General features: G+C 42.7%; 1 protein-coding gene and 1 pseudogene across 1 annotated transcript; one reads left to right on the forward strand and one right to left on the reverse strand.

Moving 5' to 3' along the window:
- Positions 1–585: 585 nt before the first annotated feature.
- Positions 586–10,485, reverse strand: LOC121980047 (annotated as a pseudogene).
- A 283-nt stretch (positions 10,486–10,768) lies between these two features.
- On the forward strand, positions 10,769–11,515 carry LOC121983271 (signaling peptide TAXIMIN 1). Its single transcript, XM_042536217.1, has 2 exons — positions 10,769–11,066; positions 11,202–11,515. The coding sequence occupies exons 1-2, from the start codon at positions 10,954–10,956 to the stop codon at positions 11,323–11,325; spliced, it is 237 nt and encodes a 78-aa protein (XP_042392151.1). The 5' UTR covers positions 10,769–10,953; the 3' UTR covers positions 11,326–11,515.
- Positions 11,516–13,776: the final 2,261 nt, after the last annotated feature.

Raw genomic sequence — 13,776 nt, forward strand, 5'->3', positions numbered from 1 at the left:
GATCCAACGAATATATAAGTAATAGACTAAGACATAAAATAATGAAATGTGTATATGATAAGAATGGAGAACGTACTCTGGCCCAGGGGGCGCTGTCGAGTGGATCGGTGAACTGGTTGGGACGCTGCTCGAGTTGTCGTGACCCGGAAGTGTAGATAACTCTAAACAAGATGCAGAGCTGGATTTGACGACGCGAACCCGAACACGGTGGCATGAAACCGGATGCGACCTCGGCACGCAGGCCGGGATATGACATTGGCACGTAGGCTGAGATATGCCATCGGCACGTAGGCCGAGATAGGGCATTGGCAAGCAGGTCGAGATAGGATATCGGCGTGCAAATCAGGATAGGACTTTGGCACGTAGACCAAGATGTAACAACATGAAGGCTACACACGAAGCACACAGTCCGAAATACAACCGAGGCTCGCAAGCCGAAACATAATAAACCTCAGGGAGCTGGATCGGCGGTTGGATACCGTATATAGGATGATGACAACTAGCTGTGGCAAGAAGTCGACGACCCAGAGTGCAAAGGCAGCAACCCTGGCGCTGGATAGAGTCGAGATTGACCGGCAACAATCGCTAGAGGACGACGTCGGCAATCAGAGGCGCCAACAACAGAGGTGAGGAGGTGGCAGTGTTCGTGGCGAAGGCCTGATCTGCAACGAGAGATGTGAGGTTGGTCGACGGAGAGCGCATTGCGAAGGAGATGACGGAGAGCACCGGTGGCCGACCGTTGACGATCGAGAGAAAACCAACGGGCAGCTGAAGACGCCAAAAAGGAGGGGGACCAGGCTGGGTGGCGCCAGCGCAGAGAGGAAGAGGTGGCACGATGGCCCCGTTGAGGATTGGCTGCTGCAGCGAGGAAGAAAGGAGAACGACGGAAGGAGCCGATCGTGGCCGGCGACGTGCGTGGCTGCAGTGTGAAAGCCACGGAGTGCGACGACAACACCCTTGCCACTAGAGCAGATTGTAGGTGGCCAGCGGATGGCCAACGAAGGCAACGTCGCTGGAGGGAACGACGTCTCGCGAGAGAGAGAGAAGAGGAGAGACCGATATGGCGCCCGACGGTGGGCTACGTGAGGAGGGCGGTACCGACATGAGTCAGGCGGCGAAGACAACGAAGAAGCTGGAGAAGAGGAGGCTATCGCAGTCCCTCCCTCCTGTGATGCGGTGGCGGCGATGAAGAAAAAACGAAGCCAAAAAATCCCCTCAAAAGCCGTAGCGAGCAATTAACCAAAATGTCCCTCCTCTTCCCCTAATTCCTTTAGGTCCTAAGACATATCTACCTCAGTAGCCATTGCCTGTATGCAAGTAGATGAGATCCTTGTCTAATAACAGTTTGACCGTATGTTCCTTCTCCCTGTAAGCTTTTTGGGCTGACGTGTCAGCTTTCCTGGCTCGTGTTTGGGCATGTCGAAGTGCTTCCAGCAGCTGAGTTCTCTTAGGGTCAGGCTTCTCAGTTGTCTGATTGCTTTCAGGTTATCTATTTTCTGCACAGCCTCCGTGGTAACTGCATAAGACCACAGAATCTTACTACTAGCGTGCATCAATCCGAAGCTTATAAAACTGCCTAAAGTTAACAAAATCGTACACACGACCAATAAAATAAGGTCGAGTCTTTTCTTTGGATGTAAAACCAATCATTACATAGATATGTTGTGATGGTAACAAACTAGTTAAACCTACTGTTCAAAAGCTTCTCGAGGCACAAATAGTTCTAATGAATTTCATGATGAGCATGGTAATATGCAGTGGTCAAACGAATTGTATAGTACGTATGCGTGTTCTTTGTGATACCATAATTTGTATTCTAAAAGAAGGATCCAAGATGTTGCGTATGGTTGGATTTAATTTTAAAAATTAGCACTTGGACTGCAAAGGAATTTGAGTGCCTAGAAATGAAAAAACAAAGCTTGGAAAGATTTCTATAGATTCTAGTTTTGCTCCTTGAGACACAGGGCATACTTACAACTCAACTAAAATCAAAGAATTGATTCATTAACTTGATTAATCACTAATCTAAGATGTCTAAATATTAACAGCTTGCTCCTTGAAGCAAATATTGTAGCCCTAATGTTATATGTCCAAATCTAACCAATAGAATCTTTTTCATATTCTTGGTCACAAATCTATATAAACTAGTGTTGTTCTCGGTATCTCCCGGAGTGCGCAAACTGATACTGATCGTCGAGGCTAGTGTTCAACACTATCTCCGTAAACGATATTGCTCGCCTACGGTGCTAACGGATAGCAGCAATTCGTTCCCAAGATACAACGACGAACGTCTCGGAATCGTAGCACTCCGAATTCCGAGACTAGCGAACCTTATCGTAGGCTTTTTGGACTCTTAAATGCACAAGATGAGATGAATACTCAAGAGAGAGTAAAATAGATGAATTCGATGATTCGATTGATCTTTCCAGCATCTGGAGGGTTTTATTTATACCAAATGAAGAGGTTGAATGCCCTTTGGGTGAGAGGATGTGTTCTTTGGGTTGAATCGATCTGGATCGTCCATTCTGAAGAGTTATAACCCTTCACATATCCCACTTTAATCTCATCCATCAGATCTGAAGAGTTGTGACCCTCTGATCTCGCCTTTTGTCATTAGCCATCGGATCTGGATCTACTGATCCATTTGATCTGACGCTTCAGATCAAGTCTCATCCCAACGGTCAGATCGTGACTCTTCACGATTCAACGCTCTAGATCGCATCACAAGCGATCCATCACACCTCTTTGATCAACGGTTGCCATTCGTTTGCCCAATCAACAGTCCATTCATCTCTTCTTGCCCACGTGGATGCCACATAGGTATTGCCATGTCAGATACGAGCTTGATACGTCACCCGAGTGCCACGTAGGTACTGCAATGTTCTCTGGAGCATAAATTTAAGCTTCTCGCGTACGTGCGAAGTGCAAAGTGCACCTACAAAGCGCCCATTGCGCACGTGGCGGGTGGCAGGCTCACAGGTGCGAGCACCTGCTCGCCCCTGAGAAGAGAGCACCTGGTCTTTTGTTTCTGAGTTAACTCCATTAACACAACATCATTAATAAGCAAAGAATGCACATCAAAAATTTCCGATGTGGGACTATTCTCCCATGCATTTCCTTATATATATCATTAATGAATAATTAATGTTTATTTGGGCCGACTTTAAATAATTAATTTCTCATTCACCTTTAATCGGTTTTGAGCAAATTAATAGTCTAAATTTATCTACGCGAAACGTAGATTTCAATTTTGAAGTCAATTACGACTTTTATCTATTGATGGCATTCCGATTTTTCCACAAACCCGTATTGGTCCATTAAGGCCCCAATATCCAACAATCCCCCACATGAATGGAAATTAATGCAATGCGTGTATGCATGCTGACACTTTACAAGAGTTTAATCGATAAGTCACTACATCGGGAGAGGTAGCTTGTGGCTTTGAACCTTCCGTAGTGGAATGCTATCGAGTATACTAGGCTGCGCAGTGAACGTGATGTCTTGAACTGCTCAGCTGTTGGTGTATACTAAGACAATAATACCCACACAGAGACCTATCTCACCTACTTTAGGTTCTCATGGTTGGTTCCGTTTCGGCCATGGACACCATCTTAGATTCATGAGTGTTTCATTGAAGCGGTCTGTCTACACACTTATATAGGTGACACTTCTATCAGGAGTATCCTACCATACTCCACCTTATAAGGTATAAAAGTCACTAAAAGCATAAGCTTAACCTCACTGCATGAGGTAGGACAACACAAATTCATCCTAGGATTGGGATAGAGATAAAATATCTCATGCGCTATAACACAACTTCTGTAACTTCGTTATCCCATTGAACCAAGATCTTGGGATCTCCAGTCAACAAGGTTGGATTACCGCTACAGTCATTTTTTAGTTGTAGATTTTTAATCTCATTCCTCTTGATGAGCAGTATACTTGATCTCGACTCAACCCTTTCGTAAGAGGATCTGCCAAATTATCTTTGGACTTAACATAGTCGATTGCAATCACTCCATTCGAGATCAACTACCTAATGGTATTATGTCTATGACGTATATGTCGTGACTTCCCATTGTACATATTACTCTGTGCCCTTCCAATTGCTGATTGACTATCACAGTGGATCAATACGGCAGACACAGGTTTCGTCCAGCTCGGAATATCTTCCAAGAAATTCCGCAGCCATTCAGCTTCCTCAGCTGCTTCGCCTAGTGCTATAACTCGGATTCCATAGTTGGCCGAGCAATGCACGTCTGCTTAGTGGATTTCCAAGATACTACTCCCCCACCGATCGTGAAAACATATCCACTAGTGGATTTGGAGTCTTTTGTATATGATATCCAATTAGCATCACAATATCCCTCCAGCACAGCAGGATATTTTCCATAATGTAATCATAGTTCATAGTATATTTCAAATATCTAAGAACTCGCATCAATCCTTTCCAATGAGTGTCGTTTGGATTACTCGTAAAACGACTCAGCTTGTTGACCGCACAGGCAATATTCGGACGTGTGCAGTTTATGAGATACATCAAACTGCATATTATCCGAGAATATTCCAACTGCGATAAGGTCTCACCATGGTTTTTCACTAAGTGTTGACTTAGATCCATAGGTGTTTTTACTGTAGAAAGATCGTACACATTGAATCTTTTCAATACTGACTCTACATAATGGGATTGTGTCAGAACTATCCCTTCTGATGTCCTGAGAATTTTAATTCCCAACATAACATCTGCTTGACCCATATCTTTCATATCAAAATTTTTTGTCAACATTTTCTTTGTAGTCATGATTATATCATGATTACTGCCCATTATTAGCATGACATCTACGTATCGACAGACGATTACATAACCTTTAGGTGTGTCTTTGACATAAATACATTTGTCACATTTATTTATTTTGAATTTGTTTGACAGCATTACTTTGTCAAATTTTTCGTGTCATTGTTTAGGCGCTTGCTTAAGTCCATATAATGACTTAACAAGTCGACACACCTTTTTCTCATTTCCTGGAGCCACGAACCCCTCGGGTTGTTCCATATAAATTTTTTCTTCCAACTCACCATTTAAGAACGTAGTCTTAACATCCATTTGATGTATTTCAAGGTCATACAGTGTTGCAATGACTATTAGCACTCGTATGGACGTAATTCTTGTCACTGGTGAGTAGGTATCGAAGTAATCAAGGTCTTCCTCTTGCTTGTACCCCTTGGCTACAAGTCTGGCCTTATACTTGTCAATTGATCCATCAGCTTTATACTTGCGTTTTAGTATCCACTTACAACCTAATGGTTTATTACCAGAAGGAAGGTCTACTAATTCCCAAGTATGATTATTCATGATGGATTCGATTTCACTGTTGACAGCTTCTTTCCACATTGGAGCATTGGGACTAGAGAGAGCTTCACTTAATGTTCTTGGGTCCATTTCCCACATGAAAATCATGAAATCTGGCCCGAACGATTTCTCAGCTCTAGCCCGTTTGCTAAGACGTGGCCTTTCGCTTTGATCGTCAATAGTCCTTTTATAACAGTTAAGTTCGGTAATGTCATTTTCGTTTGAACTTCCGTTGTTATCATTTACAACGTTTTCCTTCTTATTTGGGAATTTGTTTTCAAAGAATATCGCATTTCGAGATTCTAAGGTTGTTCCTACATGAATATTAGGAATGTCTGATTTGTGAACTAGGAAACGATATGCACTACTATTATGGGCATATCCGACAAATACCGCATCGAACGTTTTAGGTCCGATCTTTACTTGCTTTGGTTTAGGTATTTCGACCTTTGCCAAGCACCCTCACACTTTTAGGTATTTGTATGATGACTTGCGGCCTTTCCATAGTTCGTATGAAGTTTTATCACTTTTCTTATGAGTGATTTTGTTGAGAACGTGATTTGCCGATAATATTACTTCCCCCCACAAGTTTTGAGGTAAGCCTGAATTTATCAACAAGGCATTCATCATCTCTTTTAGTGTTCGATTTTTATGTTCAGCAACGCCATTCGATTGAGGTGAGTAAGGCGCCGTTGTTTGATGGATAATGTCAGAATCTGAACAAAATTCATCAAACGGTGCACCATATTCTCCACCTCTATCGCTATGAATTATTTTAATTCGTTTGTCAAGTTGATTTTCAATTTCTGTTTTATAGGTTATGAACGTCTCTAAGGCTTCGTCTTTACTTCTTAAAAAAAAGACATAACAGAACCTCGTGCAGTCATCGATAAAAGTAATGAAATACTTTTTACCTCCTCTAGTTTGCACAAATTTCAAGTCATATAGATCACTATGTATTAACTCTAGAGGAGTCGTTGACCTTTCCACCGAATGAAAAGGTAGTTTCGTCATTTTAGCTTCCACACACACTTCACATTTGTGTGTTTCGTCAACATTGACGTTCGGTAATAAATTTAGTTTGACGAGACGTTTCACAGTATTATTATGCACATGTCCGAGTCGATCATGCCACAAATTAAAACACTCAACCACATACCTGGAAGCAATTATTTTATTACCATCAAATTTTCGGAGTACAGTCATTACAACCATTTTGAATAGACTTTGTTCTAAGTACCCCTTTCCTACGAAGACATCATTCTTCGTAAGGACAAAGTTGTTGGACTGGAACACTAGTCTAAACCCGGCCTTAACAAGTGCCGATCCAGAAACTAGGTTCTTTCTGATGTCGGGAACATGGAGCACATCAATCAGAGTTAGCTCATTTCCAGACATCTTCAGAACAACTTTTCCGAGTCCGACGACCGGAGATGTCGTGGAATTGCCCATATAGAGCTTCCTTCCATTTATCAGAGTATACTTGGAGAACATCGCCTTATCTGAACAGATATGACGAGTTGCTCCAGTATCGATCCTCCACTGTATTGGATTCAAACACGACCGCAGTGAGATCCAAGTCCGCAAGAGAGGTTGCGACGTGGTTTGCAGCATCTTTTGGCCCCTTGGTTGGCTTCTTCGGGTGTCTGCAGTTCTTTGACATGTGTCCTGACTTTCCACAGTTGTAGCAAGAGCCCTTGAACTTCTTTGCTTGAGACTTCTTCTTGAACTGCTTCGGCTTTTTGGCGTTTGGCTCGACTAGGTTGGACATTTCGTCAATAGTCCGCTTGGTTCCTCTAGAGTCGGATAATTTTTGATTATCCTCCTCTATTCATAGCCTCAGGATCAGGTCTTCCAGTCTCATCTCCTTTTGCTTGTGCTTGAGGTAATTCTTGAAGTCCTTCCACGACGGAGGGAGCTTCTCAATTACCGCAGCTAGTGCGAATGACTCGTTCAGCTTCATGCCTTCGGTGTCCAGATCATGCAGTATTAATTACATATATTGGACTTGAGCTGAGATGCTCTTAGAGTCCACCATCTTGAAATCCAGAAATCGGCCGACGATGAATTTCTTCAATCCGGCATTTTCGGTCTTGTATTTCTTCTCAAGTGATTCCCACAAAGATTTCGCCGTCTCCAATGAACAATACACGTTATACAGCATGTTGTCCAAGGCATTGAGAATATAGTTGCGGCACAGGAAATCTCCGTGTGACCACGCATCGCAAGTAGCCTTACTACCTTCCGTAGCGGCTGGCGGGTTTTCCTGCAAAAACCGTACAAGGTTTAGCGTCGTTAGATAAAACAGTATTTTCTGCTACCATCTTTTGAAGTCGGCTCCGCTAAATTTCTCCGGCTTTTCTCCGTGCGGAATTGATGTTGGCGGAATGGCGGTCGGAACATCGTTGGAAGTAGTCATATCAGTTTGCACAATATCGTTTACGACTGTTTTTCCCGATATCTCCCGGAGTGCGCAAACTGATACTGATCGTCAAGGCTAGTGTTCAAAACTATCTCCGTAAACGATATTGCTCCGCTACGGTGCTAACGGATTGCAACAATTCGTTCCCAAGATACAACGACGAACGTCTCGGAATCGTAGCACTCCGAATTCCGAGACCAGCGAACCTTCTCGTAGGCTTTTTGGACTCTTAAATGCACAAGATGAGATGAATGCTCAAGAGAGAGTAGAATAGATGAATGCCCTTTTGGGTGAGAGGATGTGTTCTTTGGGCTGGATTGATCTGGATCGTCCATTCTGAAGAGTTATAACCCTTCACATATCCTACTTTAATCTCATCAATCAGATCTGAAGAGTTGTGACCCTTAGATCTCGCCTTTTGTCATCAGCCATCGAATCTGGATCTATTGATCCATTTGATCTGGCGCTTCAGATCAAGTCTCATCCCAAGTGGTCAGATCGTGACTCTTCGCGATCCAACGCTCTAGATCGCATCACAAGCGATCCATCACACGTCTTTGATCAACGATTGCCATTCGTTTGCCCAATCAACAGTTCATTCATCTCTTCTTGCCCATGTGGATGTCACATAGGCATTGCCATGTCATATACGAGCCTGATACGTCACCCGAGTGCCACGTAGGTACTGCAATGTCCTCTGGAGAATAAATTTAAGCTCCTCAATGCGTACATGTGAAGTGCAAAGTGCGCCTACAAAGCGCCCATTGCGCACGTGGCGGGCTCACAAGTGCGAGCACCTACTCACCCCTGAGAAGAGAGCACATGATCTTTTGTTTCTGAGTTAACTCCATTAACACAGCATCATTAATAAACAAAAAATGCACATCGAAATTTTCGATGTGGGACTATTCTCCCATGCATTTCCTTATATATATCATTAATGAATAATTAATGTTTATTTGGGCCGACTTTAAACAATTAATTTCTCATTCATCTTTAATCAGTTTTGAGCAAATTAATAGTCTAAATTTATCTACGCGAAACGTAGATTTCAATTTTGAAGTCAATTATGACTTTTATCTATTGATGACATTCCGATTTTTCCACAAAACCGTATTGGTCCATTAAGGCCCCAATATCCAACAATTAGAACATTGTCTCCTTAATCTTGATTTTATCCATCAGGTAAGTCAATGGTATTAGAAACTGATACCATCACACAAAACTCAAAGTTGGAGTAGAAATAAGCTAAGCAATCTGATATAAGAACCATGGAGTTTTACTAATCGAGAAAGGAGTTGTGCATCCTATTAAAATCGAGGTTAGTTCAGGTATAAATGCGCTAAGCAATCTACTAAAACAATCAGACTTTCATTTATTAAAAAAGGAGTTGAAAAGAACCCTTGCCTATACAATTTCCTTGAATCGTGCTCCCCGTAGCATCTCTGACGAGGTGGTATATCCTTGTTGTTGAGTCTCCCAGAACTAGGAGTATCATGTGAATACTCATTGGCATCACACATGCCTGTTGTAGGATTTCTATCAAGTGATGATTGAAAAACTCCATTGTCATCTGCTTGTTTATTAATACCAATTATCTGTGTGGGTTTAGGCAGATCACAATTCTCAATGCGAAGCAATGATTTTTGGGCTACCAACAAATACAGATCATCTTTATCCGTAGAACGCCACCATGGCTCAGACTTGTTAATGGTAGCCCAAGGTGACCCAAGTTCCGACGTCTTGTCTATTCTTCTAGATGGCAATTGCTCATCCAGCTTCAAAACTAAAAGTTCTTCTTTCTTGTAAGCAAAGTTCATGTCTGCCTTCCGTTTTAGAGGTTGTTGAGGATAGTTGGTTGTCATCGATATCTCTTTCACCAAAGTTTTGGAATTGTCCTTCATGAGATCTGTCCATACCATCCGAGGAGATTCCAGAAAAGACTCCTCCTTTTAAGAGCATCATCAATAGAGTCAAATGGCAAAGGTTTCCCATCGAACTTTGATGCTGGTGATATAGTTTTCAAACTCTTCTCGTCAGTTTCATGTTCTATGGAGCTTAGATGACTGAAATTAATGTCTTTCAAGCACTCAATGTTGGGTTGCAGCTGAAGACACCATTTTGTTTCAAATGAATTGTTACAAGGAATGACCTCTGGGACAGAAGTTGTATCGGCACCACTTGAATCATGTTTTTCGGTAGATGACGGAGAAGAAGCCAAAGTAGCATCTTCCTGGACTGGACAATGGTTTGCAGTGCGGTGCCAAAGAACCCTTGCTTCGATAGCCGCCATTAATGGCTCATCTTCTCAAAATAGTTGCTTTGTTATCAAACTACCAAACAGAACAAGAAAACAAACTACTTAGAGACTTTTTCTGATATAAAAAACTCTAGACTAAAGGATTATGACCATCATGAGGGAGAATACAGACGATATGATGATTGTTCGACCAAATCTTGTAGTTGAAACAAGAAATGAAGTTAGAGAAAACATAAGCCATGGAGATGATTAAGAAATTGTTAGAGAAGAACATGAGCCACAGTGTATAAAACAAATACGAAAAATATTTTCTCAGACGCGAATTACTATATGTGATCAGAGGTAATCAACCGAATGTAGAGCCACTCATGAGACCTTCATCTAAATAAAGCCACCACTTCCTTTCTAACAAGGAACAGTCGTTGATATGTTGGACTTGGTTCAGCTCACCTGTCGTAATCAATTTAGGGAACAGGCTGTTCAATGCACGGGTGTCCAGTCCAACTTGGTGTGGTTTAGACACGTGCCATTTCTCGGAGGACAGCACATCGTCGACGGTCATTGTACGTGCATCGCCGTGGCAAGTCTTGATTAATTGATGATTTCATTGGTTTTTTTTGTTTTTTGTTTTTTATTTTTTATTTTTACAATCCAGCTATCAATCTAAAAATTTTCCATCCACACGAGGAAAAATCGGCAAAGCTCGACTAAACGACAATGGCGACGCTTCGTTTTCGTCTTTGACTTCGCCGCCAACTCACGCACACAGAAGTTTACTTTTGATTCCTTTCTCTTCCAATCTCAACCATCCTCATCCTCATCCTCCACTACAAATCCCATTCTACACTCGTTGATTACCAGTCTGCTGTTTCCGCCAGAATTAGGATCAAAGCGTCGGAGATCGAGGGAGAAAGAAGAAGGATGTGCTGCGACTGCGACTGCGAGTGCCGGCCGCTGGGTTGGCTGCTCGGCCTCCCCTTCGCCTTCCTCTCCCTCCTCCTCTCCATCGTCGGCGTCCTCATCTGGATCGTCGGGTAAGTACCTTAGTCGAAAAAACCCTAACCACCACCTTTCCTTCGACATTCCTTTAGTTTAGATCCGTGTTTTTGGGAATTCGATCTAAAACAGCCAATTGAATGTAAGGGCTTCTGGATTGAAACTGGTTGCAGGTTGCTGCTCTCGTGCATCTGCCCCTGCTGCCTCTGCGTCACCATCCTGGTGGAATTGGCAATCGAACTCATCAAGGCACCTCTCCATGTCATGAGGTGGTTCACCTCCCAGATCCCTTGCTAGTCTTGTTAGATCCATCAAGGCGCCGTTCCACGCCATGAGGGATGGTTCACCTCCAAGATCCCTTGTTAGTCTTGTCAGATCCATAGCTATAATATCATGGAGGTGGATTGTGTTCTGGCGTTATGATCGTTGATTCATGTCGAAACGATGTTTTTATTTTTATTTTTACTTTTATTTTTATTTTTTGATCTGTGCGATGATTCTTATCTTCCTTTCTGCTATGATCGAATTCCTTCATTCTTGCAAGCGATTCAAAGCATCTCCTCTATTGTGAATTTTGTTCTTTAGTGACGTGTTTGGAGTGTAGTATCAGAAACTCCCTGTCCAAAATTTACTCCTGTAGGTCTGAAACTTATAGCAATCTGTACCACAAATCTAGAAAGCATCCTTGATTTTTATTATTTTTTTTTTAGAAAACTTTACCCACTATATATATATATATATAGTTTTGATATGCTGGGCGATGATTTATGCGTGATTGTGAGCAATGCGCAGACGTGACATCGCCAGTTCGGTTTCATTACAAATAAAATAATCCATGGAATATATATATATATATATAGTTTTGATATGCTGGGCGATGTTTTATGCGTGAGCGACGCGCAGATGTGACGTCGCCAGTTCGGTTTCACTACAAATAAAATAATCCATTAATCCATGGAAGTTACTCTCTCCCTTTCTCGCCTTTGTTCAAAATTTCGACGGCGCTTATTACCAAAAATAAAATGTCCCTCGCCACTTTCTCTCTCCCTCCCTCCCTCTCCCTCCCCGCTCTCTCTCTCTCACTCCCGGTCTCCTCCGGCGTCCGTCCTCCGGGCGACCTGACGCTTCCCCGGAAAGTTCAAAATTTTTGGTCTAGCTCGCCGCTCCCCCCCCCCCTCGATCCCTCCGTCGAAACTTGTCCCTCGCGCTCCCGGTCAGAAAGTTGCTCCGGCGTCTTCAATCGCAGGTCTACTGTGAGATCCTACCACCTCACTCCAATTTAATTTCTTAATCCACATTGTTATTACCTTGTGAAATCGGTATAAAAAAAGCTGTAATAATTGTATAAAGATGAATCGCGGCTTTGCTCCCATTTCTAACCGTTGCATCAACTACTACGACTGATGAAACCGTGCTTGTAGGATATGACTTGGATTCGTCGTGGTAAAAGGTCGGAAGGACTTATGCTACGACCTGGATGGTCGACGGCTCCAACAACCGCCTGCTCTCCGGTGGACTTTCATTTGTTGCTACAAGGTGTAGCAGCTTCATGGGGAGGAAGCTGCTACAACGTGTAGCAGTTAACTGTGCATGAAGCTGCCACACCTTGTAAAAGCTACCTTGTCATTTTCTAGCAGAGATTAACGTATTCGGTACCCATAGTTTTCATATTGTCTTTATCAACCCGATTCAAAAATTATTTTCAAAAATTTTTTTCATAGCTTCCGCGCCTTTCCTGCTACAGATTGATTGGAATTCTCCCTCCTTCGCTCCCTCCGTCTCCCTCGTCTTCGTCGAAGGTCGTCCGGCTGACCACTTGGGCCCCTGCCAGGAAAGTGAAAGGTCGGCTGCACCAACCGCCTGCTATCCGGTGGACTTTGATTTGCAACTACAAGGTGTTGCAGCTTCATGGAGACGAAGCTGCTACAACGTGTAGCAGTTAACTGTGCATGAAGCTGCCACACCTTGTAGCAGCTACCTTGTCATTTTCTAGCAGAGATTAACGTACTCGGTACCCATAGTTTTCATATTGTCTTTATCAACCCGATTCAAAAATTATTTTAAAAAATTTTTTTCACTGCTTTAGCGCCTTTCCTACTACAGATTGATTGGAATTCTCTCTCCTTCGCTCTCTCCGTCTCCCTCGTCTTCATCGAAGGTCGTCCGGCTGACCACTTGGGCTCCTGCCGGGAAAGTGAAAGGTCAGTTGCACCAACCGCCTGCTATCCGGTGAACTTTGATTTGCAGCTACAAGGTGTTGCAGTTTCATGGAGACGAAGCTGCTACAACGTGTAGTAGTTAAATCTGCGTGAAGCTGCCACACCTTGTAGCAGCTAACTTGGTTAGTCGGATTTCTAGCCCCTCTATTTTCTAGCATAGATTAACACTACACTTTAGCCATAGTTTTCATATTGTGTATATCAACTTAATTGAAAAATTATTTTTGATGCATGACTTTTCGCTCTTTCAGCGTCTTTCCTGCTACAGGATGATTGGAACATGTATATACATTTGATTTAAAATTTTTTAAAATTTTTTATGCTTCTGCAGGGCCATGTGTTTAGGTTTGCTGCTACACGGTGTAGCAGCTTCCTAGACTAATAACTTGTTACACCTGTTTGTAGTTGTATATCATATTGCTTAAAGGCGCTGAAAAAAGTGATATGTGATGCTGCATTGGCTTTGCTTTGGTTTGCAAAGCGTTGTAGCAGCTACTATGACTAATAACTACCACACATTGTAGCATTT

Source organism: Zingiber officinale, chromosome 5A (genome assembly GCF_018446385.1).
Source record: "Zingiber officinale cultivar Zhangliang chromosome 5A, Zo_v1.1, whole genome shotgun sequence".
NCBI lineage: Eukaryota > Viridiplantae > Streptophyta > Magnoliopsida > Zingiberales > Zingiberaceae > Zingiber > Zingiber officinale.

Excerpts from the sequence above, each read along its gene's own strand:
- LOC121983271 (XM_042536217.1), top strand. The coding sequence starts at position 10,954 with ATGTGCTGCGACTGCGACTGCGAGTGCCGGCCGCTGGGTTGGCTGCTC. Across the intron at positions 11,067-11,201 it reads GTCCTCATCTGGATCGTCGG|GTTGCTGCTCTCGTGCATCT; the intron begins GTAAGTACCTTA and ends AACTGGTTGCAG.